Consider the following 27,214-nt stretch of genomic DNA (forward strand, 5'->3'; position numbering starts at 1 on the left):
CAGCCATTTCTGTTGGATTTCCAATTAGCTAACTTACTCAAGCGTGAAAATACGACTATTATTACTTTCAAGCCCAGGCTGCCGTAAGCTGTGCCAAAAATCTCTCCATTTTATTGTAGTTAATTGGTTTTCAAGGTTAATAAAAGTCTCAAATTGCTTGTTTCCCCATTGAAAAACACAATATGTTATTGTCTGTAGTCTGTGTAATGGTCAATATCATAACGTTGCTTTGGTTAAACATATAGGGAACTATAGCCACTGGGAAAAAGCTCTGTTTGCTGTAAGGGATTATTTGTGCATTGCAATACCATGAGTGGCCACTAGGAAAGATTAGCAGGAAGGATGACTAGAAGCAACTAAGGGTAATATTTAAAATTCATTACATTACAAGATTACGGATGTTAAAATGGTCTGCAAGACAATTCTCTACAAAAGTCTTGAGCCACCTCTCATTTTTAAATATTTTGTTTCCAAAGAGTCAGACTGTTGTATTTTTTTAAGTGATCTGGAGCAATGGTTGGCTCAAGACCTTTGCAGCCTATGGTCTAAATATACTGACTAGCCAATCTCAAAGCTAGATTTGGAGGTGTAGTACTGACATGACTCTCCTCCTTGTTATGGAGCTAGGATTCAAAATGTATTATAGAGCCTCTTAGCAGCTCACATGCAATTATTAACACCCCAGGACAGGAAAATACCTTATAAAAGCCTTAGCATGTGCACTGACAACCATAAAACTGCCCCAAATATTGCAAATGTGTCTGAGCTTTCTTTTTTGTGGCAATGAAAGGAAGTGCTGTAACATTTTAACTGTATATTTTTGTCATTAACATTAGAACAAAAAGGTAATCTGAGAACTCTTAACATTTTATTTTGTAAAAAGTTACACCCAATACTACTAGTGACACAGTATCCATGTAACCATCAGACATGCATGAGACTGATGCTCTGCGTAGCGTTGAAGCCAGACTGAGCCACAGACCGTATAATGCACTAGATTTCCTGCTAATGCTGCTTTACTGTCCAGCTTACAGACAGGATCTTGTCTTGCTCTGGATCCTTATCTTGCTGACCTCTCTAGTGACTAAGCAGACATCTACTGGGGAGGTTTGCATGCTAGTTACTCCTCAGCCTTACCAAACAAACACTGTCTGCCTTCAACCTCTTGTAGCATGCAATAATTCTTTTACTTGTTAATTTTTTGTGGTTTGAATAGTTTGTCTTATTTTCTCCGATTAACACTTAATTTTCTCAATCTTTTTACAGGTAAAAGTTTTTTGTTTTTTTTTTACTGATAACAAGCGGTCCGTTATAAATTTAAAATAACTTTGCACCCTTTGTGACAGCAATAAGGGACAATGTCATGTAAAACTAACTGTAAATGACCGTTATTCAGATATTCTCCACAAAAACAAATATATTTATTGAAGCTCTCATGTGTGGGCTAAGCTGTTAAAATGTTTTCGTTACACAAACACAAGGCACGCAGAGAAACTTGAACCGCTTAGTAGTGACGTGAATAGCACTTTCAGAGGTCAAGTCTAGGGCCCACAGCAAGCATACAGAGGATATTCCTTGGCTTCCTTTGGGCTGTTAATTTTGAGCTCCAGTGTTATTTTTGTCGTGGCACTACCCACAGGGAACCACTCATACAGGTCCCTGAGCAGCCTGTGCTCACTGTTGACTGTTGTTAAATGTTAAGAGGTTTTCAGCCAGAGATTAAATAATGCATCACAGAACAACCTTACTGCTTTTCTGCATTCAGTGTGTGTGTGGTGTGTGTGTGTGTGTGTGGGGGGGGTGTTATGTGCTCCCTCTGGAATTCAAGAATTCATTTTCTTAATGGAGAATAAGAGTGTGATATGAAGCTTTGGAAATGGTTGGATCTATGTAAATGAAATCGAACACAGGGGGGATTAAAGAATGGTGCTTGACTCGCTTGGAGAGAGATCCCAAAGGACATTTTTCTGGGTTTATAATATTTCAACAGTACAAAGAAAAACAGCCAATAAGTGAGTGGAGGCTTCATTGATAAAATCCACAGAAATGAAGAAAGAAAGAAAGAAACTGGGAGAACACATAAACACTGATTCAAAGGCAGTGTTTGGCCTGAAAATCCTCTGCTGGTTGCCATTTTAATGACCAAGAATCCCCTAAACAAACAGTTATGGAAATAAATTTGGTGAAAAGCAGCAGCTTGTTAGGATGTAGAAATGTCACCCAGAAATGCGGGAACAATTCTGCTGAGGAAGTTTAAGCTATTGTATAAATCTGTCAAGCTGTCAGTGCATTTAAAGCACTTTACAAAGAAAGTCGAGTGACCTGTAAAAATGTGGCTCTATGCAGTGGAGAAAACGGGTGAAATTAACCACACATTCCCACCAGCCTGTGCTGTATGCACCAGGTTACACACTGGGCATGCTCAGGAGGTTATCCATGTGGTTGTATAGCTACTTCAAAACATTTACATCGCAACTGCAAGAGCAGCTATATGGATGCAGTGCAAGACGGAGCCTGATTTATTTTTATCTAGGTATTTGTACTATTTTTTCCTTTGCGCAGACCAGTGGCCTCTGGAACAGGATCCTTTTCCTATGCTAAGACCTTTAGTATGCAAAGGTAACTGAAGACAGCCTTGGTGTTTGTTATTTTTTGTTGTTGTCAAGATTAATGAGGACACGCTAATGAAACGAATTCAGTTTCACATTTTGAGTAAAATCCAGTATTATCTCTTCAGCAATTCAACGCTTGTCTGTTGGCATGCTGCATCGTGTTCATCATTTCTTTTTTAAATCTCAGAGTTTTGGAAAGAAATGTGATTGTTTTTGTAGGCAGAACTGGATTAGAAGGATTAGTAGAACTGTAAGAAATATATGTAGATGGTTAGATTAGCTTAGTGAAGACAGGGGACAGGTTAAAACCGCTACAATGTAACATGGCTAAAAGATACTGCTATTTGAGCAAATAAAGAAAACTGTGTTGCCAGAATAGATTGGGCAGTCCTTGGATTTGAGTCTTTAGGTTTCTGGAACTCTGTTGAAGTGATGGGACATCATTTTTTTCAGAAAGAAACATTTCATTTGATGTATTAATACTGCTAATTCTATGGATGGGGCAAACGTCATCCTCAATGAGACCACATATGTCATCTAAAGATGATACACAGTGATGCTCACCTCAAAAGGACAAGCAGATCCAAACCACACTAGCAAAAGGTCCTCCAGAGCAAGACGGTCACCATTTTTTTTCCCCCTTTTCTTTCATCACCTATCAGTAACCTCCCTAGAGCGTAACTCCAAAGATCACTAACGGGTTAGGCCATGTCTCATCTGTGTTTTAAAAAAAAAAAAAAATCTAGTATTTTATGTTGTCCACACAGAAAACATTTAATAGTTCTAAGTAGTAGTTGTAGTACAGTACTCAGCTGTATTTTTAAAGGGTTCAAAGAAGGCTACTGTGTGAAAGTACTGCAGAGTATTGCTGTGCTGTCTACATGAGTTGCGACCCGGCTCAAAACCCACAACATGATGTGGAGACTGATATCAGAGTTTTAAGAAACATTCCTTTTTGTTTCAAATTACTTGATAGGCTTGGCTAAAACACTTACAGCCCAGTGAGCATAAAGCCTCAGCCCTCCATACACCACACTTCATCAGGAGTAGCCAATCAGCAATTAAACCCAGGCAACACCTGAGAGGGTCACACAGGGGTCACAGTGGTGTGCTGTGACATTAACCTGGTTCTTGAATGCTTTGGTTTAATATTTTAGGTCTGTAACTAATGATAAAATGTCCTTGAGGTGGCAGTTGCTGTGAATTGAATTGAATCCTCTGTGTTGACTCCTGCTTTCTCAGTTGTTAAGTCACTTTGTGATTTAAAAGGTTTGAAAATACAATGAATCAATTTTCAGAAAACCTTCACCTGTGTTTGAAATATTCAATTCATACTGAATCACTGGCACATAAGCAGCATTTTACTGATGTAATTGGCCCACTCATAAGTTTTTTTTTAAGTCATTTATACAGTTTGATAGTTTATTAGCATAGTTACAACAATAAATGTGGGGTGACAGGAGCTGATTACAGGGTAGGAACAAAGGGGAAAAGCTCAGCTGCTGCACACAGGCACTGAATACTTGGCATAATTAGAACTATGCCTCAAAACTCTGCTTGCAGGACTCTTTTAAAGCCAACACATACTTGACATTCAGAACAAAAAATGTCACACGTAACCTTTTACTTTTCTTTTCGTTTAAGTGCGTTTTTGTGATGTTTGTGTGTATTCTTTGTGTGACTATTAATATTTCTAACATAAACTTTATCATCACCACTAAAGGTTATGTCACATGCCAAGAATGTATTTTCAACTAGTTTCACCTCCCCTAGCAGACAAAGAAACACCAACACTAAACAATACTTCATAAAGATTCACCTATGCTCATCCGAAAAACTGCAAACATCCAAGTCTGACAGAAAAATCCTGTAATCCTCTGAACGTAGCCAAGAGTAAAATGGCAAATGGCCCGTATTATTAAAGCGCTTTACTAGTCCTTAAAGACCCCAAAGCGCTTTACATATCCAGTCATCCACCCATTCACACACTGGTGATGGTAGCTACATTGTAGCCACAGCAACCCTGGGGCGCACTGACAGAGGCAAGGCTGCCGGACACTGGTGCCACCGGGCCCTCTGACCACCACCAGTAGGCAACGGGTGAAGTGTCTTGCCCAAGGACACAATGACCAAGACTGTCCAAGCCGGGGCTCGAACCGGCAACCTTCCGATTACAAGGCGAACTCCCAACTCTTCAGCCACGATCGCCCTACTGCTCTGCAAAACTGCAGAAGTACTAGGTGTATCTATATGTGGCAATAACAGAATGGTTGGGATGCATAACACATGGGCCCAGATGCACTGAGCAGCAAGTTCATGGTTTAATCCCTGACCTCAGACCATTTGCTATATGACATTCCCGTAAATGCTTTCCTACAGTTCCCGGCTCAGCTGTTGCTGTCAAAAACATAACAATGCCATAGTCTCCCCCAAAGTGATAGTGGTATAACAGAAGGACACATACTTTCAAATTCCTTGAACAGTCATAATTCCCCAAGATGTTTAGTTGCACATGCATTTCCCTATGCAGGCTCGGAGTCTTCACACTTCCCTAATTGCTGTACAACATCTGGCATCATCCAACCATAAGCCTGTCCTTCCTTAGTTGTGGAGATGAGTTTTAGAATTCACTCTTTTCAACACCGCCGTCATAAATAGATCCACGTGCTTGCCTTAAGGACACTGGCATGCTTGTGAGGGTGTGAATGAAATGACATGAATGTTTTGGTATCTGAGTTGCTGTCTATTTCAAAACCACAAGAACACAGCCCCCCTCCTGCCCTGTTAATGCAAAGAATATTGCATTGCTTTAGTCGGGGTGGGTGGAAGGAGATTTGCAGCAGTCTTTTCATGCAACAAAGAGGACTCCTCCTTCACATTAGTGTGGGAATGCTGTTGTTTTTCCAGACATCTGGTGATGCCCCTGGCAACTGGGAAGTCTGCTCTCATGTCCCAGGCTTGGTAAGATCAGTTGCTGTAAGGCTGAACTCCTATTCAGGCATGTTCACTCACATGGATAAAAGCTACACGTACAGCTGATCCTGTGGAAAACATCCAACAGCTAAATTTGGCCCTGTTAATCAGAAGGGAAGTTCTCAGAGGAACCGTGTTCTCACATCCTCGTGTTTTTTGGGTTTGTCACTCTTGTTTCCCGTATATTCGTGGTCAGCATCATTTAAAGGCATGCAGATTTTTCCTTTCTTAGCATTTCCTCTTTCACAGACCCTCCTCTGTCCTCTAAAATAATAATCAGCCTGCGATAATGCAGTAAAACGGTGTAAAACCAAGCAGGTAGGAACGCTTCCATTACTCCTTGAACACATTAAGTCTTCCTTGTCAGAACGGCTCTGTTTAAATAATCCATTTTGTGTCGGAGGAAATGAAGATTGTGGCTGCAAAGTGTGCACAAACATGATAAAAGAAGGGTTATAAGTAATTGTCAGTCATAATGAGTAATTCTTATTGTATGTAATTGTATGCTAGTTGTTCGTTTGGAATGATGTACTGCACTTGAAGTACTCATTTTCTCAACAAATGTGTACGCTGGCTTATGAAGGCACAGACCAAGGACATGTGCTGCTGTAATACAGACTATGATAATGAGTGTCTAGAGAGAGAGTGGTTTGCTCTCACCAAAAGAATCATTTTTATTTCTGTACTTGCTACAACCTGTTTTCAGGTCTTAAATAGAGAGTCCTTCATGTTTTTAAACAAAAGCCGTGCACTGAATTTCAAATTCAAAAAACACACGGGAAAAGACCCAGGGAAACCGAGTTAATGATAAAAACGCTAAAAAAAATGATGATAGAAACCCTGCAAACCATACATTTCACACCCGAGCTTGTGGCATGGTACCAAACGACCGGGCCGTTTGGTACTATAGGCTATTGACTACTGAATCTGTGCTTGAAACGTGTGTCCACACACCAAATCTTCCCTGGCTCTGTGTGTACTGACATGGTAAATGATGGCATGACTGATATGGAATTAGTTCCAGAAGGCACAACTCTGCTGTTTATCTTGTCTCATCTCTTGTTTACAGAGCAAGCATAGGACACTCAAGACCTCTATACCCCAGTGACCAGATTTGTGCGAAGCTCTCAAAGGCCGATAACAGTGTTTTGCAAACATTGCAGTGTAACAGCACAGCATCATTATCATCATTTATCTTTTCATTTTGCACTTCTTTGCTTATCTTTCAGCAGAGAGTAAAACTGATCACTTTACATAATATTTTTGTGATGGATTATTCTTTTCTCTGATTCACTTACTATTGTTTAAAATATGGTCAGCTACTAGTGCAAATATTGTTTGAAGAAGAATTGTTTCATAATTGCGTCTTTTTTTTAATCAAATTTGCCGTAGACAGAACAGGAATAAATCTTGGCGGCATCTTTTGCAAGCAGAGGTTTAATCGGCTCCCAGTACCTGCTTCCCGCTCCGTTTAATCCCATATCCATGCTATAGATTGAGACGGTAATGCAGTTACTGGCCTTTACCAGCCTAAAGGTTCTCCGAATGCCACTGAGCCGAACTTGATGGAACTTGGTGTGCAGGGCGCCAAACATCCTGTGAGTACAAAAGGATGTTTACAGTGCAGCATAACATCTCTGCAGGGACAGTGGGAGTTGATAAGTGCAGGCTGGGCTCTGGCACTGGGTGAGAAGACGGCAGATGTTATACATAGGCTGTTTTTTCTGGGTAACTTTCTGCTTGCAGATGTAGTAGGTGATGTCATCTCTTGTGTAAAGTGTACATGACTAACCACTTCAGTGAAACACTCTGAGGTACTACAGATAATAGTGGACCACCTACAGTTTGCACTGGTCTGCTGTTGGATAAAGTTGACCCAAACAGATCAATAATCAAGTGCTGTGCCTCTGTGGAGGCTGCTCTCCTGGTTTTGAGCTGCAATTAGCCGAAACATGTTTATGAAGTTTGCGAAATAGTTGCAAATCAAATGTCCAAAATTTTCCATTTTGTTTGTATCTACACGAATATGGAAAACAAAATAAGTATTCAGTCTTAGGATGAAGTAAAAGCGAGAAGTTTTCATTTTCTTAAGAACTCTAAAAACAATTCTTTCTTTAAAAAGACTTGTGGGAAGTCTGAGTGCTGTCCTGGACTGTGTCACGATAACGCCAGCCCGCTGCTACAGCTGTTGAGCTCTCATTACCTCCATAATAGCAGCATTAATAGGACATAGAGACATAGTAAAAGTTAAGTACATGAATGTAAACACAGACAAACCACAAGGATTATGTAACAGAGAGTCATCAAGAGGATTAGAATAGAATAGAATAGAATTCAACTTTATTGTCATTGCACATGCACAGGTACAGGGCAACGAAATGCAGTTTGCATCCATCCAGAAGTGCTTTAGTGATATAGATATATTACAATATATATTAGCAATAATATAGATATGTGAGTATATTACAGAAATGGGTCTATTATGGTATGTTATAATGTACACGGTATGAAGTATGTTGTGAATATTCTATAACTATAAGTATGTACAGGCTGTAGTGAGTACAAGCTATGTACAGGATATGAACAGGATATAAATATGAAAAAACTATACAGAATATGAAATAAATAACTTTACAGAATCTGGGATATACAGCTATACAGAAATGGGAACTATGCAAGTTGTAAACAGTTGTAGGATTAAAGATTATCGAATGTACAGAATGATTATTTACACAGAGCTATACAGTAGTGCAGTTAAGATAAGTGAGATATGTGGATAATTTCTACAGAGGCTATATAAAGTGCTAGTGGTTGTGAGTGGTGGTTCAGTCCATGTTATTATTGTGTTTGAGGGTACAGTTGTCCATTGTGGGTGTGTATGTTCAGTCCATGAGTTTAACGTGGGTCAGATGTCAGGAGGCAGAGTTCAGGAGTCTGACAGCTGTGGGGAAGAAGCTGTTCCGGTACCTGGTGGTCTTAGTCCGGAGGCTCCTGTGGCGCCTCCCAGAGGGCAGGAGGGTGAAGAGTCCATGTGATGGGTGACTGGGGTCTTTGATGATTTTCCCAGCCCTTTTCAGACACCGCTTCCTGTAGATGTCTTTTATGGCAGGAAGTGGTGCTCCGGCGATGCGCTGGGCAGTTTTCACGACCCTCTGCAACGCCTTCCGGTCCGAGGCAGAGCAGTTCCCGTACCAGACTGTTATACAGTTGGTCAGGATGCTCTCGATGGTGCAGCGATAGAAGTTCACCAGGATGTCTGAGGACAGGTGGTTCTTCCTCAGAGTCCTCAAGAAGAAGAGGCGCTGGTGAGCCTTCTTGACCAGCTTGGAGCAGTTGGTCGTCCAGGTGAGATCCTCGGAGATGTGGACTCCCAGGAACTTGAAGCTGCTCACACGCTCCACAGCCGTCCCCTTAATGTGGATGGGTGGATGTGGGTCAGCATTCCTCCTGTAGTCCACGATGAGCTCCTTGGTCTTCTCGGTGTTAAGCAGCAGGTTGTTTCTGTCGCACCACTCAGCCAGACGATCCACCTCCTCCCTGTAGGCGGCCTCATCGTTGTCACTGATGAGGCCAATCACCGTGGTGTCATCTGCAAACTTAATGATGGTGTTGGAACCACCAGCAGGTCTGCAGTCGTGGGTGAAGAGGGAGTAGAGGAAAGGGCTCATCACACAGCCTTGTGGTACACCGGTGTTCATTGTGATGGTAGATGAGCAGCGGTTATCCAGCCGGACATGTTGGGGGCGGTTGGTCAGGAAGTCCAGTAACCATTTGCAGATGAGGGAACTGATACCCAGGTCTGTCAGTTTCCTGATGAGTTGTGAGGGGTGGATTGTATTGAATGCTGAACTGAAGTCTATAAACAGCATTCTGGCGTAGGTGTTGTTGTTGTCCAGGTGTGAGAGGACAGAGTGCATTGCGATGGAGACTGCATCCTCTGTGCTCCTGTTCTGGCGGTATGCGAATTGGTGGGGGTCCAGGGTGGGGGGGAGACAGGATTTGAAGTGTGCTAGGACCAGTCGCTCTAAGCACTTAGTGATGATGGGGGTGAGTGCTACTGGGCGGTAATCATTGAGGCAAGATGGGTTGGAGTTTTTGGGTATCGGGACGATGGAGGTGGATTTGAAGCAGGCCGGTACCACAGCGTGGGCCAAGGACAGATTGAATATGTCTGTGAGCACTCCTGCAAGCTCCCCAGAACACGCTCTGAGAACACGCCCGGGGATGCCATCAGGGCCTGCAGCCTTGTGGACATTGATCCTGCTCAGCACCGCTCCTACATCGGTGGGGGAGAGAGTCATAGGTTGGTGGTCTGGCGTCATGTCTGCTTTGGTTGTGGTTGTGGGGTTCCCTCGCTCAAAACGAGCATAAAAGTTGTTGAGCTCGTTGAGGAAGGAGACATCAGAGGATGCGGGGGAGGGTTTGGTGGTCCTGTAGTCTGTGATGGTCTGGAGTCCTTGCCACATGCGTCGGGGGTTGGAGTTGGAGAAGTGTTCTTCTACCTTCTTTTTGTAATGGTGTTTGGCTTTTTTGATGCCCTTCTTTAGATTAGCCCTGGCTGTGACAGACGTGGCAGATAATCAGAGGGATCCTTTTTTTCTCTGTAGCTAACAGCAGGGACACTACTGGTATTATTATACTAGTAGTATAATAACAGTTTTAGCTGCAAGGCTCTGTAGTTAAGTACACAGTTAAATGGATCGGGTTGTTTAATTAACCAAGAGCTTATTTTGTGTCTGTGTAAAACTGTGTGTATAAGCACAGAATTAGGGATGGGAATTAATAAGAAAATAGTGGTTCCAATTCCATTATCAATATCACTTCATGGATTCCATTCAATTCCTGGCTTTTTTTTTGGCTCTGCTTTAAGAATCACCACCGTTGCTAAACAGCATATCAAAGACATCACGTTCACTCTAATTAATTGCATGCTGTGTGCATAATGTATTACATATTTTACACAGAACACTGTGTAACACACACAAAGTTGTGTTAGCAGCATAATGCACTTGTTTTTGTCCTAGTCATGAATTTATTAATTTTATTTGGAAATGCAATAATAAAAATTTCCGCTGTCCAAAGTTGCTCCAGAAACCCCCACACAGGATTGAACCAGCTGAAGGTGAAATGATGTCCACAAAGCAGGCTGTGATGGGAGCACAGTGAGAGCTGCACGTAGGCTTACACAGAACAGCTGTTCTGATCACACAGTATGTGGCACTGCTGGTGGATCATGCTCTGTTTTCTGTTTACTGCAGAAGTTCAGTAGCATTGTTGCATATTTCTCACAATTGCTTATTTATTAGTTGTGTTGGAGCACACATAATTAACATTTTCTCTCTCAGAATCATTTCAACAAGTAAGCATAGTTTCTGACATCACTGAGATTTCTATGAAGTCTTGTCATAGCTTGTTTAAGACTACTTTTGATAAAAAGGTATTTGTTATGTGTTATGGCTTGAGAGTGAATATTAAATGTGAAATTTCCACCGTGACATGCGGGAAAGTCACCACATGTACTGTTAGTTAAATGGTACAATATTATCAGTTTAAAACAATAACGTACATGCACGCACACATGCGTGCACACACACACTCACACACACACGCACAGGTTGTCTGAAATGATGCATCCTCTGTATCACTGTATTTATATTAAAAAAAACTTGCCAAGAAACAGCTGGGGTTCTTGACAGAGTAGGGCTGTGTGTCTGTGTGTGTTTGTGCATTTCTGTGTGTTTGACTGTGTGCGAGCGTGACAGAGCAGCTGATCTTTTCCTGGCTGTTTCTAATTTGCACATCACCATAATGTTTTACAATCCCACTTTCAGTAAGTCCCTCCTCTGTCTCAGCTTAATGCTGTTTTAACTCTGAGCAGACTTGAGGAGCACTGAGCCAGCCAGTCCCTTTGGTGACTGAGCAGTGTGGGGACCTGTGTGGGAATAAAAGCTACTTTCACCTGCTCCTTATTCAGAAGGGTATCGCCACTGCGGGCTTGCCTGCATGTTTGATTTGGCAGTGTTTTTGCACTGGGATGCCCTTTCTGAGCCAACCCCAAAGGGATTTGTGTCTACCTCCAGCATTGAAGTAAGGCTCTTTTGCTTGTTAGGCAAATGTGAAAACCACTATGAGAATAAACAGGGTCAGTTTTCTCTCTGGAATACTGATTGATGGGTGTAGTGTACTGGCCAGTGAAATATCAATATGAAAGCAGGGGGATCCCAGGGGGACTATTCTATTCACACATCATCACAGCTGAGAATTTGTATCTTTTTTATTGTATTGATAAGCCATTGTATCGTATGGATCTTAATGATCTTCTAGAACCATATCACCCCATTACAGCTCTTTGCTCTCACACTGCAGGCTTACTTGTTGTTGTTCCTAGAGTATTTAAAAGTAGAATGGGAGGCAGAGCCTTCGGTTTTCAGGCCCTACTTCTGTGGAACCAGTTTCTAGTTTGGATTCAGGAGACCGACACTATCTCTACTTTTAAGATTAGGCTTAAAACTTTCTTTTTGGTAAAGCATATGGTTAAGGCTGGATCAGGTGACCACGAGTCCTCCCTTAGTTACGCTGCAATAGGTGTAGGCTGCTGGGGAATTCCCATGATTGAGTATTTCTGCTTCAGTCACCTCCCTGAGCCTGGTTCTGCTAGAGGTTTCCTCCTGTTAAAATGGAGTTTTTCCTTCCCACTGTCGCCAAAGCACTTACTCATATGGATTTGTCTGATTGTTGCGTTTTCTCTTTATTATTGTAGGGTCTTTACCTTACAATGCAAAGTGCCTTGAAGCCACTGTTGTTGTGATTTCATGCTATGTAAAGAAAACTGAATTGAAACTAGTTTGGCATTCTTCTAAAGACTCAGTAACACAGGCCCAGAGACTGATTAGCAACCACCTGGTACCATAATTACCAGTTACAAGAGAAAAATAAATATTACTTGACCAAAAGTTGTTGCTGGCAGTCGCCGTGGAATCAATTGCTAAAGCCTTATTCACACAGGTCTAAAGACCCGTCAAAGACCCTGGAAACTGCTGCCCACTAGTGACTATTCCACAACTGGTTGGTGAGAGGTTGCTGGAGGTTGGACTGTCACTCGAGTGAAATTGGTTGCAAAGAGTTAAACACTTTCAGTAAACCCCTCTTCTGCCTCCTTTTAAATGTGAGCAGACTTGAGGAGACGCTGCATCAGCATCTTCTGTGACTGAGCTGCAGATAGAGCTGTGAGAATGAAATGGGTCAAATCTCTCTCTAATGTACTGACTGATGTCTGTGCTGCTCCCCCCACTTTTCTTCTTCTTCTTCTTTCTGTGACTGTAAGGTTCAAGTAACTAAGCAGTGAATATTTCAGCTCTTCATCCAGATGCGATGCTCACAGGAAAGGCAGCTGATTATATTGCTGAGTGTATAATTGGTAATTAAAATGTTTCCAAAAGAGAAACTTATAAATGGAATTAGTCTACAACTCATTATAGGTGTGTCCCACAAACGGAATGTGAGTCTGTGGGGAAACACTGCTCTGGTTCACATAAAGCGACCCTGCACACCTGTTTCTGATACTTTTGAGAATGTAAAGTGCAGACAAGCAACTTTGGAGGGAGAATGGGGTAGGCGGGGTATGATTATGTCATGTGCTACAATAAAAGTTTAAACATAGGCCTGACTGTTCTGCATGCGAATGATCACAGAAAGTTAAAAACATTCATCTGTAATATATGCAGTGATGGTTGAGATGGTCTTCTAACTACATCACTAGATGCAAATAGCAACATCGTCCCAGTTATCTGGAGCTGAGCTTTACTGCTTGGGATATTGTGGATTTGTTTGCTGGTTAAAGAGAAGAGCACCGGTTGGTCTGCAGCTTCATAACATTTCAGCAAACTTAATCAGACTTCAGATGTTGCAAATAAAAGTGACCTACAGGTGACCTAGTTCCTTTAGGGTATGAAGGATGTTATTAAATTTCACTAACCTATTCCTGCATGCCATATCATTATCCTGGGGATCAGGTTCTCTCTCTGTCTCCCATTCTCAAGCTTGTTACCCACCGAAAGCCTCACTGCCACAAGAACCTATTGATTTGAATTGTTAGCAATGGTAACAACTTATCTCAGGTTATCTTGGTGCCAGTACAGCATTTCTTCCTCATGCTGTGATATATTTGTACATTTGCATCACAGGTTTTAGACGTTTAACTCCAAGTCAAACATAAGCCGCTTAAACTATCTAAAGCTACCCGAGCATTAGTAAACCCACTGTTTTGCAAAGCAAATCTGTAGAACCTGAGGGATATGCTTCTATTTGAATTTTCTCTCATCTGCTATTCCACAGCCTTGTCATGAAATCCCAGTGGCCAGCAGCTTTGCTGCAAACAACCTTATGGGATTCTGCTTTGATGAGGTGCAACTTGCACCCACTAACAGATTTATAAGTGCTGTCAGAATTTATGATGGACTGCAAACCAAAAGAAGTTTGGCTTACAAAACACACGCAGAAGTAGGAACAGGAGATTTTAAGCCTGTACTGTGCTTACAAGACTTTTACCACTTCCTTTGATTGATACGGCTTTGTTGGGTTGATTACAGCTGCTTATTTTTTCAGCTGTGCGTTCCCTTGAATACTATGCCAAAAAGCTACATCACAGGAGCCTGTAATTCCAAGCTGACCTAACATGGAGAGTGAGGGCACGTTATATTGCTGTTTATTGGGAGAACATACTGTACAGTGCTTTGCTGTAGTTAATCCTCGGTATTAAAACAAACTGATTCGGCCAAGTTCTTGTTACAAAGTTTCTTTTGGTCACAGAATAAATTTGTTGTATTTAATGATTCAGTAAATTTTCTAACTCAGCTGATGTCCTGAACTGGAAAAACAGAAACTTAATGAACATTTAGCAAAGGTCAACTCACTCTTATCCACTTAGACTATTCAGTGTCATTCCAGTGTCATCTTATATATAAGAAGGGCCTTTTTTATGAGGACATTTTATTACATTTTAATGATTATCTAATGTTAATGTTTAATTATTTGCTTTCCATTGCAGGTCTGCAGTTTGTAAATCATCGTCCAGCTCTGAAATGGCTGACAGGAAGTTGGATGGCTTTGGACAGATTTGGATGGTAGCGCTTATACTGCTGTGTAATCCAGCAGCGGTAGGTCAGCCAAAATGCACACAAGACACAGTTTAGTTCTTACTGATCTAAATTTCATAAATACAGCAACCACCTTTAATTCTACCTCAGAGAGTTATGTACTGCTAGGCTGTTTATGTTTGATGTTATCCTTTAAAGGACAAAAAATGCAGCTTCAGGTTGGTGTTTGGACACATCTGTGCACCAATACTAAGGCATAGATGTCATAGTTTCCATGCAGCGCAACTGACTTTAATGAATCACTAAGTATGACTCCCTTTTCCTGCATTTGGTAGTATGTGTTGACTGTTTTAGACTAATGCATCACCAGAGGGTTCGCAAGTACATAACCAAAGATGGCTCAGAGACATCTTTACTCATTTTAAACATAACCAACAGTACTTTTTGTACCCTCTCACTGAGCGAGAATTTATACACTTGTTTCTTTTACTTGGTTTCTGTTGCACTGTACCATAACATATCTCTCATTCTACTTTGTAAAGCTTAAAAAAATGAGTGGATTTCTATTTTTTCTCACCTGTCTTGTAGTTTATGGTGAAGGCAAGTCTGGCGATCAATGAAACCCAGCAGCAGGCTTCAACCAGTGTCTACAATGACATTACGGTCACCAGGAACAAGATAGTCACAGCCCAGTTTGAGTGCTATCAAAAGTTAATGAAAGAAAATACCCACAGCAGACAAGGTAAAGCTGTCTTGATTGAAATTGGTTAAGAGAACCCTACTTTCAAAATTCTATAAATCTATTCTTCAATTCTTAGTTTGCAATGTTCCAAATGTGAAGAGCAAAAAAGCTCTTAAAATGATGTCTGTGTTTTTAGAACCTGTGTGCAATCGCACGTGGGATGGCTGGCTTTGCTGGGATGACACCAAAGCAGGAGTTACATCCGAGCAGCACTGCCCGGACTACTTCCAGGATTTTGATCCATCAGGTGAGATCTGCAGCTTCTAGCAGCCAATTTTCTTCATCCACCTGCAGATTTACAGATGACAACTTACTCTGATGATTATTCCTTGTTGTGGCTTTCAGGTCCTCATTCATAACTTTGAAGGCCTTTAGTAAAAAAACAAAAGCCCAAACCAAGATAACACTTATTATATCACCAAGGTTAAAGCTCTCCAGAACCACAAAAGGTATTATGTAACAGATTTCGCAGGCTGAGGGGAGCTCTTCATGATTAATGACTGTTCTTCATGTATAAATTTGCTTCACCTTTTAGCTTGAATCTTTCTAAGTGAAAAAAGCAAAGACTATACCTCACACTATGCTCACACACTGAATGTAAATACCAATTACAGCAAATGGCCATGAAGCAGAAAAGCTCTGTTCTCAGTATTAACACAGGATTTGTAATTTTTAGTGTATTAAATGTGTATTAAATCACTGACTTCAGCTCCTTCTGTTAATGAGGCAGGGTTTTTGTGTGTGTGATTATTAACTTATGCGTGTATGGAGTGGTGTAAATACATCACTGTTTATTACAGTAAATTTGATTTAAGCGTCCGGGGACTTCTTAACCACATTCAGTCAACCGCAACCGTCAACAGGATGTGCAGGCTTATAATTAGATTTCATTCTTCTAATTGACGTTTTCATTAGCTCCATCCATAATGGTGTTTTTCTTTTTCATCTGCCTCTACCTTCTACTGGAAAAATCAGAATAATACATTTAAATTATTTACCACTTTTTGTTCTGCAGAGATGGTCACAAAGATTTGCACTGACAGTGGTCAATGGTTTCTGCATCCGGAGAGCAACAGGACATGGACCAACTACACCCGCTGCAATGAGCACACTGTAGAAGGCAGAATGGTAGGTTGAAAATGGCAGTAGGTAGGACTGAGTTTAAATGTTAGATAATCAACAATAGGAAAAGTATGGCTTTGATGGCCATGTGATGTGGTTGTGAGGGGCTCTGCACGCTCTGAACACCACAGCATGTCTGCTTGGTGACCAAATACAGGCTGGAATTTGTTCTGCTTTGGCCCAATTTCCCCCCCCCCCTTTTTTTTTTTTGGACACAAGGAGAAACTATATTATAATTGCACTGTACTATAATTTCCTGTAACTGGTTCATAAAAAAACCCATCAGCTTGAAATTATAAATATTAAAAGACAAATGGAACATTTTCAAGAGCCTTTCAGTGCAAATGCTGAGATGTATGTTGATGCTTAGTCAAGTAGCCATTTGGAGAAAGATAATGAGATTACAGCCTGATAACCTAATTTCCATCTGTTGTTTCTTTTCAGACTGCAATGAACCTTTTCTACCTTGCCCTCATAGGACATGGGCTGTCTCTGACTTCCCTCCTCATCTCCCTAGCAATTTTTTTCCATTTCAAGTGAGTCAACTTCTGTTATATGCGCGACTTCCATAGACGGATGCTTCTCAGTCTGTGCATAACATAAAAGCGTTGTGGCATAACTTCAGTTTTCTGTTTTTCCAGGAGTTTGAGCTGTCAAAGGATCACCCTTCATAAGAACCTCTTCTTCTCTTTTGTTCTGAACTCTGTGATCACCATCATTTTGCTGACTGCAGTGGCCAACAACCAGGAGCTCGTGCAGAGGAATCCAGTCAGTTTCTTATTATTTGTATTGATTCACTTGACTGTAGCCTCACAAATGTCTCTATTAGTTTAATGTGCACCATTACACCGGTCATTCTAGTTTAATATTAAACATAAATCAATTGCTATAAATCCACATTTATTATGTCTTTTCCTTCCTCAGACAAGCTGTAAAGTGTCCCAGTTTATTCACCTGTACCTGTTTGGCTGTAATTACTTCTGGATGCTGTGTGAGGGGATATATTTGCACACTCTCATCGTGGTGGCAGTGTTTGCTGAGAAGCAGCATCTGATGTGGTACTATCTCCTAGGATGGGGTAAGAAGAGGATATCAGTCAGCTAATCACTACATTTTTCTAACTGAAGGGTCTTTCTTTACCTAACTTGCTCACTTTGTTTTGCAGGCTTTCCTCTTATCCCAGCCACCATACATGCCGTCGCTCGGAGCTACTACTACAACGACAAGTGAGTTAACGCCAATGCTTGTGCAAGAAGTTCTCCTGTATAATATTTTTTTAAGGAAACCCACAGATTGCTGTGATAGATTTGCTGTTATGTGATGCAACGTTACTGTTGTGTAAACCTTTTTTGTACTGCTCTCCTCTGCAGCTGCTGGATTAGCTCAAAAACATCACTGCTCTACATCATCCACGGCCCCATCTGTGCTGCTCTTTTGGTAAGAATACTACTTCTTTTCTTTCCTAACTCCAATCAGTTTCAACAAGTAATTCACTATATATCTATTTACTAGAATAAACCAGCTGATTTGTTTCATGTTTCTCTTGCCACACTGTTTGTTGCGCAAAGAGTACAATAAGCTGCTTTTGTCCTCCTCTGAGTGGACTCTGTGGGGGGTCCTGTGAGCAGGACAGTCTCAGAACATGCATAAGTGTGTTTGTCTTGTGAAATCAATGCATCTTCCCCTTTGAGAATCCACCCACTGGTCCCCAAGCTTATGTTGTTTTCTAGGAATTCACCTAATCAGCACATTGGAGCATGCTTCAGAGAACGCTGGTCCCTTAGGACAGTCTGTACTAAATGTTCAGCCTCCAACATCCTTTAAAATGTTATGTGTAGGTTTCCTAACTTTACCGTGTATCAGAAGTAGACTCGGTGTCTTATAATACTGCAGTAACGGAACTGAAGACTTTCTCGGCTTATTAGAAAAAGCAAACATTCCTCTTTGATTTTTTTGTTAACACTTGTCTTGTTAGGATTGACGTGTTTAAAGAAATGATGCCTAAAAGAAGCTTTGTAGTCTCTTAATAATTCAAATACAGTACTGTACAAAAGTTTTGATTTCTTTATCATTTGCTTCCAATGAACTAGAAGTACTTGTAATATTTTAGAAGTGGTCTTAAGCAATAGTTCTCCGGGCTGAACGTCTTTCAACATTTTCAGTCCAGTCCTTGTACCAGACTATTTTCAGAGGAATCGGCATGATGTGCATTGTGCCCTTAAAAAAATCTGAGGAAACTCCTCAAGAGGAGGACAAAAAAGTATAACCTACAGCAAGTAAACAGTGTCTAACAAGCATGTCACCAATAAAGATTTTCACCTCTTATAAGAAATTGCCATACTGCTCTTTATGCTCTTATACTTGAGGCATTGCTTGTTTTCACATCCTATCAAAATACTAGACTGTAATGCTGATTTATATATGACTTCCCCCTTTAGGTTAATTTGTTCTTTCTACTCAACATCGTGCGAGTTCTCATCACCAAACTGAAGGTGACCCATCAAGCAGAATCAAGTCTGTACATGAAAGCCGTGAGAGCCACGCTCATCCTGGTCCCTCTGCTTGGAATTCAGTACGTCCTGCTTCCCTACAAGCCAGAGGGACGGGTCTCTTCGGAAATATATGACTACATCATGCACATACTCATGCATTACCAGGTGAGACAGCGGTTATTAATCAGTGTGAAGGTTTGAGGGGATTCTCGTCATTTCTACACATTCATATAAAGCATAGAAAGCCGACTGCCTGTGGCATCTACGGCAGTCTTTAACTGTTCTGTTTGTGTAGTTCTGTTGTCATTCTATCATGCATATTTATTTTATTATGAAAATTGATTGCTTTGTCTCCTTCGGTGCTTGAGACATGTATTTTAATAAAATCATTTGTTAAATGGACATTAACCTCATTGTTTTCTAGCTTTTAACAAGAGTCAAACATTCTCATTAGCCAGAGAAAAGACTTTGTTTGTCTAGCCCAGGCAAGAACAGCAGGAAGTAAGGCACAAATTATTTGAGTTGAAAGAGACTGAAATCCGTTGGATGTTGATGAAGCGTTATCTGATCATCTTGAGCTGTCCCAGTGTGCGCAGTCCAGGGAAAATGTCTTGAGTAACAGCCTGAATCAGCTTTCAAAATGTATTCACTTTGACCTCTTAAGTTTCCCTGCTTCACAGCACTTTAGACCCTAAGATGTTGTCTACAAATGACTTTCCTGAGACCAATTAGTAAGCTGTATGTCATCTCTCTTTTAATATGTTTTTTTTTTTCATTCCAGGGTCTGCTTGTGGCCACCATCTTCTGCTTTTTCAATGGAGAAGTAAGACAGGGTTATGCCCTTTTATTATTCTTTTTTTTTTTTTAGATATTTCAACACGTGTACACACCCTATCCCACACTTGTGCTGACCTCATGGTTGAGAAGGGTCATGCGTTGACAGGGTCATTGCCCTGGTGCTACTCTTCCAATGTTGGGGAAACTAATATGTAGTCATAACATTTCAGGCTACCAGCTTGATTACACTGAATGAAATTACAGCAAAGATACCCTAGAGAATAATCTAGCATGTTAAATTAAAAACTCTTGGAATGGGCTGTCCAAAGTACACCTTTGTTCAAAGGTCTTACTTTTTTGTCAGACCAAAAAAAAAGAAAATGCTGGTGATGCAAAAGTTTAGGAATGTTACCTTTCATTTTCTACAACCCAAGAAACTTCAGTCCAGGTCAGCGAATTACTAAAGTAGCTGACATCATCTTTGGGCATTTAGTAATAAATGGTAAAAATAAATCAACACCTATGATTCTGGATCCTTGCAAATGCATTGTTTCTACTTGCTTTCCCTGTGGTTATACCTAAAAAATGGAGCTTACAGTAGATTAAAGGAAGGTCAATTACAGCAGAGAAGCAATTTTTCAATAAACATTTTAAAATAAAATCAGCTTGTGCTTACAGCTGTTAGGTAAAGACAAAAGTCGGACTACTTCTCCAGCATTGCTCTCCACAGACTGAAAATTATGCTGCTAGCAAGCAGCCATGAGCTACATGCTGATTACTGTCAATTTTGCAGGCAATTGGTCTGCAGAGAACTTGACTTGAAGTGAATGGTTTACAAGATCCACTAAGTAACTTCCCTTTGATATTTATCTTGTGATTTTACTGTCATAGTGTGTCCTAACCCTGTGCTCATTATACGCTCAAAGAAAAAGTGGCATTGTTATTTCTGTACTCAGAAACACTGACTCAGTAAGGCACAATAGAACGACACTTTAATCAAAACACGTTTTTCTCAAAGAGAGCTTCAGAGAGAATTTACAGTGAAAGATAAACAATGCTATGTGAAGAAATGGATCATGCATGTTCCAGGTTTTGCTTTCAGGAGTGCCTCAACTATTTATGAAATAGATACACCAGTGTGCTGGAACCATCACACAGCTGCTGCAGACTTGTTGCTGCACATCCATGATGTGACATGTCCTGCCACATCCGAGAGGTGCTCTGTTAGACATAGATTTGGTCAATGTGGAGGCCATTTCAGTACAGTGAACTCATGTTTACTTTGCTAGAAGCAGGCATTAGGAGGCGGTACACTGTGGCAATAGAGGGATGGGGATAATCAGCAACAACAGTCTGGCTGTAAAATTAGCACCAAGGGGCCCAAAATGTGACAAGAAAGCATATCTCACTCCATATCTCAGACCACCACCACCAGCCTGAATTGTTTGCATGCTTTCATGTTGTTTACACCAATTTCTGACCTTACCATCCGAATGCTGCAGCAGAAATTGATGCTATTCAATCTTTTTCAATCTTCCATTGTCTGATTTTTGTGAGCCTGTGTGAAACATAGTCAGTTTCCTGTTCTTAGCTACCAAAACTGGTCGTGTGCTGCTGCACTCCATCTGCCTCAAGTTTCGGAGTATTTGCGTTTAGAGATACTCTACTGCATCCCTTAGCTGTAATGAATGGCTATTTGAGTGACTGTTGCCATCAGCTGAAAGCAGTCTGGTCATTGTCCTCTGACATCTGAAATCAACAAGGCCTTTTCTCCAAGAGAACACCTGCTCAGTCAATATTTTCTCTTTTTGGACCATTCTCTGTAAACTCTAGAGATGGTTGTGTAGGTTGCAGCCCGTCTGGCACCAACAATCATGACCCTTCAGCAGATTGTCAGTCTGAATGCCTACATGCTGTTGCTGCCATATGTTTGACTAATAAGGCATTTTTACAAAATAACAGTTGAATTGATGTCCCTAATAAAGTGTCTCTGTGTCACAAGAATCTAATGAAGAACTAGAAAACAGAAGCACCCCTCCCCTGGTTCTCTGTGTATATATGTGCCCTACTAACCCACAAGCTGTTTGTTCTCCTTTTCGTACCCTCTCTTCCTCCCTCTTTTTCAATTCTTTCACCTCTCATTAGTGCACTGAGATCTGCCTCGCCCAAGTCCCTAAGGCCTTGGCCAAACCCCAACCTCAGTACATGCTTACTGCATCTGCCATTGTCTACTAGAAACATTGTTCAAATAGTCTCAAGTAGTGAATTACCATCCAAAAAATGAAGACATCAATATTATGCTGTGGTTAGCATAACAGCACACTATTTTAGAGTTAGGTAGACTCTCAAATTGCCCTCAAATTTATTACAGTTGTGCAAAAAAATTTCCATGATGCCCTGCCGTTGTTCGTCCAGCAAAAACTAAAGCATCTAAAGCCCTTGTGTTACTTGGTACTTCTAGCTTTAAGCTAGGCTAGCCATGTCTCTGCTGTTTCTTGGTTGCTTACCAACAATGCTCCTGAGACTATCACATCCCAAAGGATGAAGTAATTTTAAGATCACATTTAAAATGTGGGAAATAAACAGATGTGCTTTCTCTCATAGATTAAGGTGATAAGAGGCATATCCCACTGCGCAAAGTGACGTCTTTTAGAAGTCATTTTTGGACGTATAATTTTGGTCCGCTGAAGGGGTTGTTTTGTAACAACAAGCGACGTCTTTTGTCTACATCCATTATACTTGTGTTGATGTCCGTATGACTTCCATGTATGGATTATTTATAGTACAAACAAATAAGTTAATTAAAATTAAAATAATCAATTAATTAAAATAAATAAAACAGTTAAAGCAAAACTGGAACTTTAAAAATAACAAGCAAAACAAAAAAAAAGAGACAATAAATCATGTAATCAAGTAATCCATATATTTATATGTATCATGTTGATAACAACAATTTTGATATTTGTAAATAAAAAAAATAATAAATTTATTAATCATGTAAATTTCCTGCACCTATCATAGACATCCACATGACCTCCAAAAATATTACCCAGTCTAAAGTTCAAATGTTGAACATCATATTAACGTCCAGGCTGGGTCATGGTTAGATGCCAAAACTGTGGACCTTGTTTGGACATCCAGAATAGATGTCCAGAATCGGTCATGGACCAATGGACCCAATATAGACATTATCTGAACGTCTATCCAACGTCCATTGTTTAGTGGTGTTATCATGTCTATGAGTCATTTTAAAGGTTTCATATCAGCACAGATAAAAGAAGAAATGCAGTCCTTCGCAGGGGAATATTTTCCTATTTTCTTTCCCGAGTATCAGAAAATGTGAAAATGCTTACCAATTTTTATTTCTACCACTGCTTCAACTTTTCAAGTTTCGGATAATATACAATCATCATCTTCATATTTAAGAAATTCATCAATGAATTTCTTATACCGCTTTATCAATTAATTGTCTTTGAGTAAACTATTTCACTGACTATGTGATAATCAGTTGTTTCATGCTTACACAATTGGAGCTAGAAAGCTTTTAGCCTATATAAACATTAAGACAAAAACTTCACCTTAACTTTGGCTCTGTCTAAAGCACAGCTGTTGAATGCCAGTCCTCGAGGTCCGGTGTCCTGACATCTTTACACGTGTCCGTGCTGCAACACACCTGAATAAAATTTAGTAGTTACTTACCTCTATAGAACTTGACTATAGGCTGATGTGGCAATTCAGCCATCTGATTTGTGTTACAGCAGCTTAAGAGTGAATGAACACTGTGCAATAAAAGTAGTTTTAAAATTATTATTTTTTTAAACTTACACTTTTATTAAAATATACTTGAGTAGGGTTGGGGGTTGCCACCTTGGCAAACAGTCAAGTCTTGCTAATGACCTACAAATTTTATTCAGGTGTGTTGCAGCAGGGACACTGCTGTAAATGTTTCAGGATACCGGCCCTTGAAGGGTAAAAGAATTCTGTTAACTGTTGTTTACCAATGTTGTGCTAAGATTTTACAAAAGTGTAATTGTCAGAAAGTCACCCTAGACTTTTCACAGATGTGCATGGAGAAGCTGGTGCCAAAAAATAAACCAAAAACCGAAGCAAAAAACCCCAAAAACATCTAAATATTTATTTTTGTATTTTGTTCTGCCATCTTATGCAAAATTACTTTGGGCTTATCACTTGAACTCTCAGGCTTTATATCACCTTTGAAAGCTTTCCTGTCAGCTAATATCTGATATATGATCCCTCTGGTCAGGTCCAAGCTGTTCTGAGGCGGCACTGGAACCAGTATCATATCCAGTTTGGCAGCAGCATAGGAAACCACTCGGATGCCCTGCGCTCAGCTTCCTACACAGCTTCCTCCATCACTGAGGTACAGGGCTGCTACAGCATCGACGGTCACTCGGAACACATGAACGGCAAAGGCTGCCACGACTCAGATGCCTCCATACTCAAGTCAGACAGCCCCTTCGCCTGACACAAACAGTGCTCTCAGACTCTGTCCATCCCACCATCACCCTTAAAATCTGCCACATGCTTGGAGCTCGCCATCCAGGAAAACTGGCCACTTCCCATAGATACATAGAGGAAAACGAGTGAGGGGGAAAAAGGATTGTCCATCCGGGCTGTCATGCATCTGAAGGAAATTATGACTTCTTATCCACACCAACACAGGTCCTTTAACTGTACTGTACGGTGAGCTTGATACAGCTACTCCTGCGCTGTGCTTTGTCTACAATTTGCCTCTGAACTGCTTTACTTGGACTACGATGCTTTCAGATCTTTCAGCCTGACTAAATCATTTTTAAATCAATAATTACTGACTGCTTGATTATCCTCCCGGGTTCATGTTGTGCACAAAAGGCCTTTGGTTACACTGTAAATTCTTTTGACACAGTTAGTGCCAAACCAAGAAATCTTGCCTGCCTCATTTATTTTTTTCATTATCAATAATGAATCAGATAGGACGTCTAACATGTGCATATTGAAGTATTAAACATATCTGTATCTTTCACATGTTAAACTTAATTTATCAACATATTCTTGTTTATTAAATGAAAATGGATTAAATATCATACAGTATTTATGAAAGGTTTATATGTTACATGTTTGTTTTTTTTATTTTCAAAATTAAATACTGATATAACTTGCCAGCAGCACAGAAAACTTTTCTTTGTTTCAGTGTTTGTTCCTGTGTGTGCAGTTCATGCAGGCGATTTTGGTTCGCACCACTAGCTCACGCTCTTCATTTCTAGTCAAGATGTTTGCACCTGCTCAAGTGATCCTTACTAACGTGTGCATCAGTTAGGCCACATGGTTGCAATGTTTACAGAATATTATCAAAGAGAAGCCACATTTGAATGTTGACAGCCAATGGTGTGTTTCATTTGAACTTGGAATTTTCCCAACCAAAAGTTTGTTTTTTGTTTTTTAACTGGAACACCCCCCTCAAATCTGACTTCCAATTCGGAAGGTTGGAGAATTCCCACCAACAACGATTTTACAATCCAGTATAGCAGTGCATGTAATCTGTAAAGCTTATATTGCTGAATAAGCCATATTCAGAGCATTGACCACGTTTTGTGTGTGAACATGCAGCAGTGGTGTTTTCCAGCTTATAAAATAAGCAAAGCGCTATATTGCTAGTCATGCGTGAATGGCTCTACCTTGCGAAGGAGCAGAACGCCGCTAGGACGCACCCGGCTCAGGAGTGACATCACACCCCACTCTGATGTGCAACTTCCAAGGCAAATGAAATGCAGCATTTATTTAAAGACTTGGCTCCTTTAAGCACACATCACATTTACTTTTACTGCTGTCTTTATCCTTACCCCTCATAAAGCATTTAAAAATAATTAAGATGTCAACAGTACTCAGTTTTCAGACAGAATACAGGAAGTTAATTGGATGACGTGCTGCTTTTTCCAGTACCGTAGTAGGAAGAAAATTAAATCAAATTGAAGAAGACCACAATTATTAATGTTCGCATGAAAGAGGAGAAAGATTTAATTCCTCTTGTGTAATGAACAAAGCCATGTTTCTGTTTCTTTATAGTGCAACCGTTAGAAATTACGGTAGATTCACTTCCATCTTCTTTGAAGCCAGTACACATTATTCTTTTCTACCTAAACTGAATCTGTATCTTAATGTTAGCAAGTGTACTATCTGTACTAAAAAGCTTACCGATTTGTAAGAAACTTCAGGCCGCTAAATCCTGATATAGGTGGGATTACTTTTGCATTTTGTCCCCGTCTTTTTACAGGATAGTCATGCTACGAAACAATATCTTAAGGCCAGTATGAACGTTTGAGTTTAGTGATCTTATAATCAGTTTGCACATAAAAAATGGAAAGTGCAATAGAAGCAGGCAAAATCGTGATGCAAAATGAAGCAAGCAACATTAATGTCCACTAACCTGTCCTGCTACACTGAAGACACTAAAAATGGCAAAAGAGGAGAAGCATTAGATCTGTGTGAAGTGTCAAGGAATAGCGTTCCTTATTTTCATGCATGAGCAAATTATACAAATCTCCAAAACTTCCACTGCCTGTTTGTTTTAGGTCTGACTGGTGCTTTCTCAGTTACTTTGATATGAATCCTACCTGGGGCAAAACCCTTCTTACCTCAGTGAACCAAATCTTTATAGTGATTAGTGGATAAAAATGCATGCATTAATTTAGCCTACTCTTATTCCCAGGGATGAAATACTGATGTTTTGTCAAAGCCTCTGGAGTCTCCAATCCTTACAAGCTTGTGGTACTACAACACACCTAGTTTAAGGGGTCTCTTGTCCCCAAATCATCACATATTGACACTTGTAGAGGAGCTCTTGGTGTTGTATTTAACCACACTGGTTTAGAGCATTTTTTATACATGCAGGGTTATGAATTTAAAACTTGGTCCCTTCCTATGCCTGGTAGTTTTACTATTTACTACTATTATTTCTGTATGGGACGCAGTGACATCTGATAGAATGTCAATATTTTGTGACCAGGGATGAAAACGCACAATTTACTCTTCTTTTTGGAATTTATTTAAAGGCTAAAAGTATTTTATTCCCCGAGAGTGAGGTATAAAGAAGACATTAAGGGTTAAGGTATATGATTTTATTTTTTGGAAAGAGCCCTCTGCTTTAGCACAGTGCTAATGCTAGTCTGCACACAGCCTTATTAAGAAGTGTACATGATAAACTTGTCACATTTTACACCACAAAACACTAAAAATTGTAAAAATGTGTACTGATAAAACAGTTTGAAAGCATTTACTGAGAAATGTGTGTTCTCATTCACATCACAGAACCTTCTTTGAACTTTTGTTTCTTTTTTTTATTTGTCTTTTTTCTCTTCACTGTAAATCATTTTAACACATTTTCCATAATGCTGGGAACACACG

The 27,214-nt window shown here is 40.2% G+C and overlaps 1 protein-coding gene across 1 annotated transcript in view; it reads left to right on the forward strand.

Annotated features, from left to right (window-relative positions):
• LOC146616583 (calcitonin gene-related peptide type 1 receptor) overlaps positions 1–24,786 on the forward strand; it is a 28,184-nt gene extending 3,398 nt beyond the window's left edge. Inside the window, exons 2-13 of the mRNA XM_085375301.1 lie at positions 14,632–14,740; positions 15,269–15,422; positions 15,559–15,669; positions 16,438–16,550; positions 16,989–17,080; positions 17,186–17,312; positions 17,469–17,622; positions 17,710–17,770; positions 17,915–17,981; positions 18,983–19,201; positions 19,818–19,859; positions 24,078–24,786. Coding sequence (XP_085231427.1) covers positions 14,666–14,740; positions 15,269–15,422; positions 15,559–15,669; positions 16,438–16,550; positions 16,989–17,080; positions 17,186–17,312; positions 17,469–17,622; positions 17,710–17,770; positions 17,915–17,981; positions 18,983–19,201; positions 19,818–19,859; positions 24,078–24,299 — 1,437 coding nt within the window. The 5' untranslated portion in view covers positions 14,632–14,665 and the 3' untranslated portion in view covers positions 24,300–24,786. The remainder of the gene's footprint in view (positions 1–14,631; positions 14,741–15,268; positions 15,423–15,558; positions 15,670–16,437; positions 16,551–16,988; positions 17,081–17,185; positions 17,313–17,468; positions 17,623–17,709; positions 17,771–17,914; positions 17,982–18,982; positions 19,202–19,817; positions 19,860–24,077) is intronic.
• The last annotated feature ends 2,428 nt before the right edge of the window (positions 24,787–27,214 follow it).

The sequence above is a fragment of the Diplotaxodon limnothrissa genome, linkage group LG16, assembly GCF_057381915.1.
Source record: "Diplotaxodon limnothrissa isolate DT_005_m linkage group LG16, D_limnothrissa_male_GT1.1, whole genome shotgun sequence".
In the NCBI taxonomy this organism is placed as follows: domain Eukaryota; kingdom Metazoa; phylum Chordata; class Actinopteri; order Cichliformes; family Cichlidae; genus Diplotaxodon; species Diplotaxodon limnothrissa.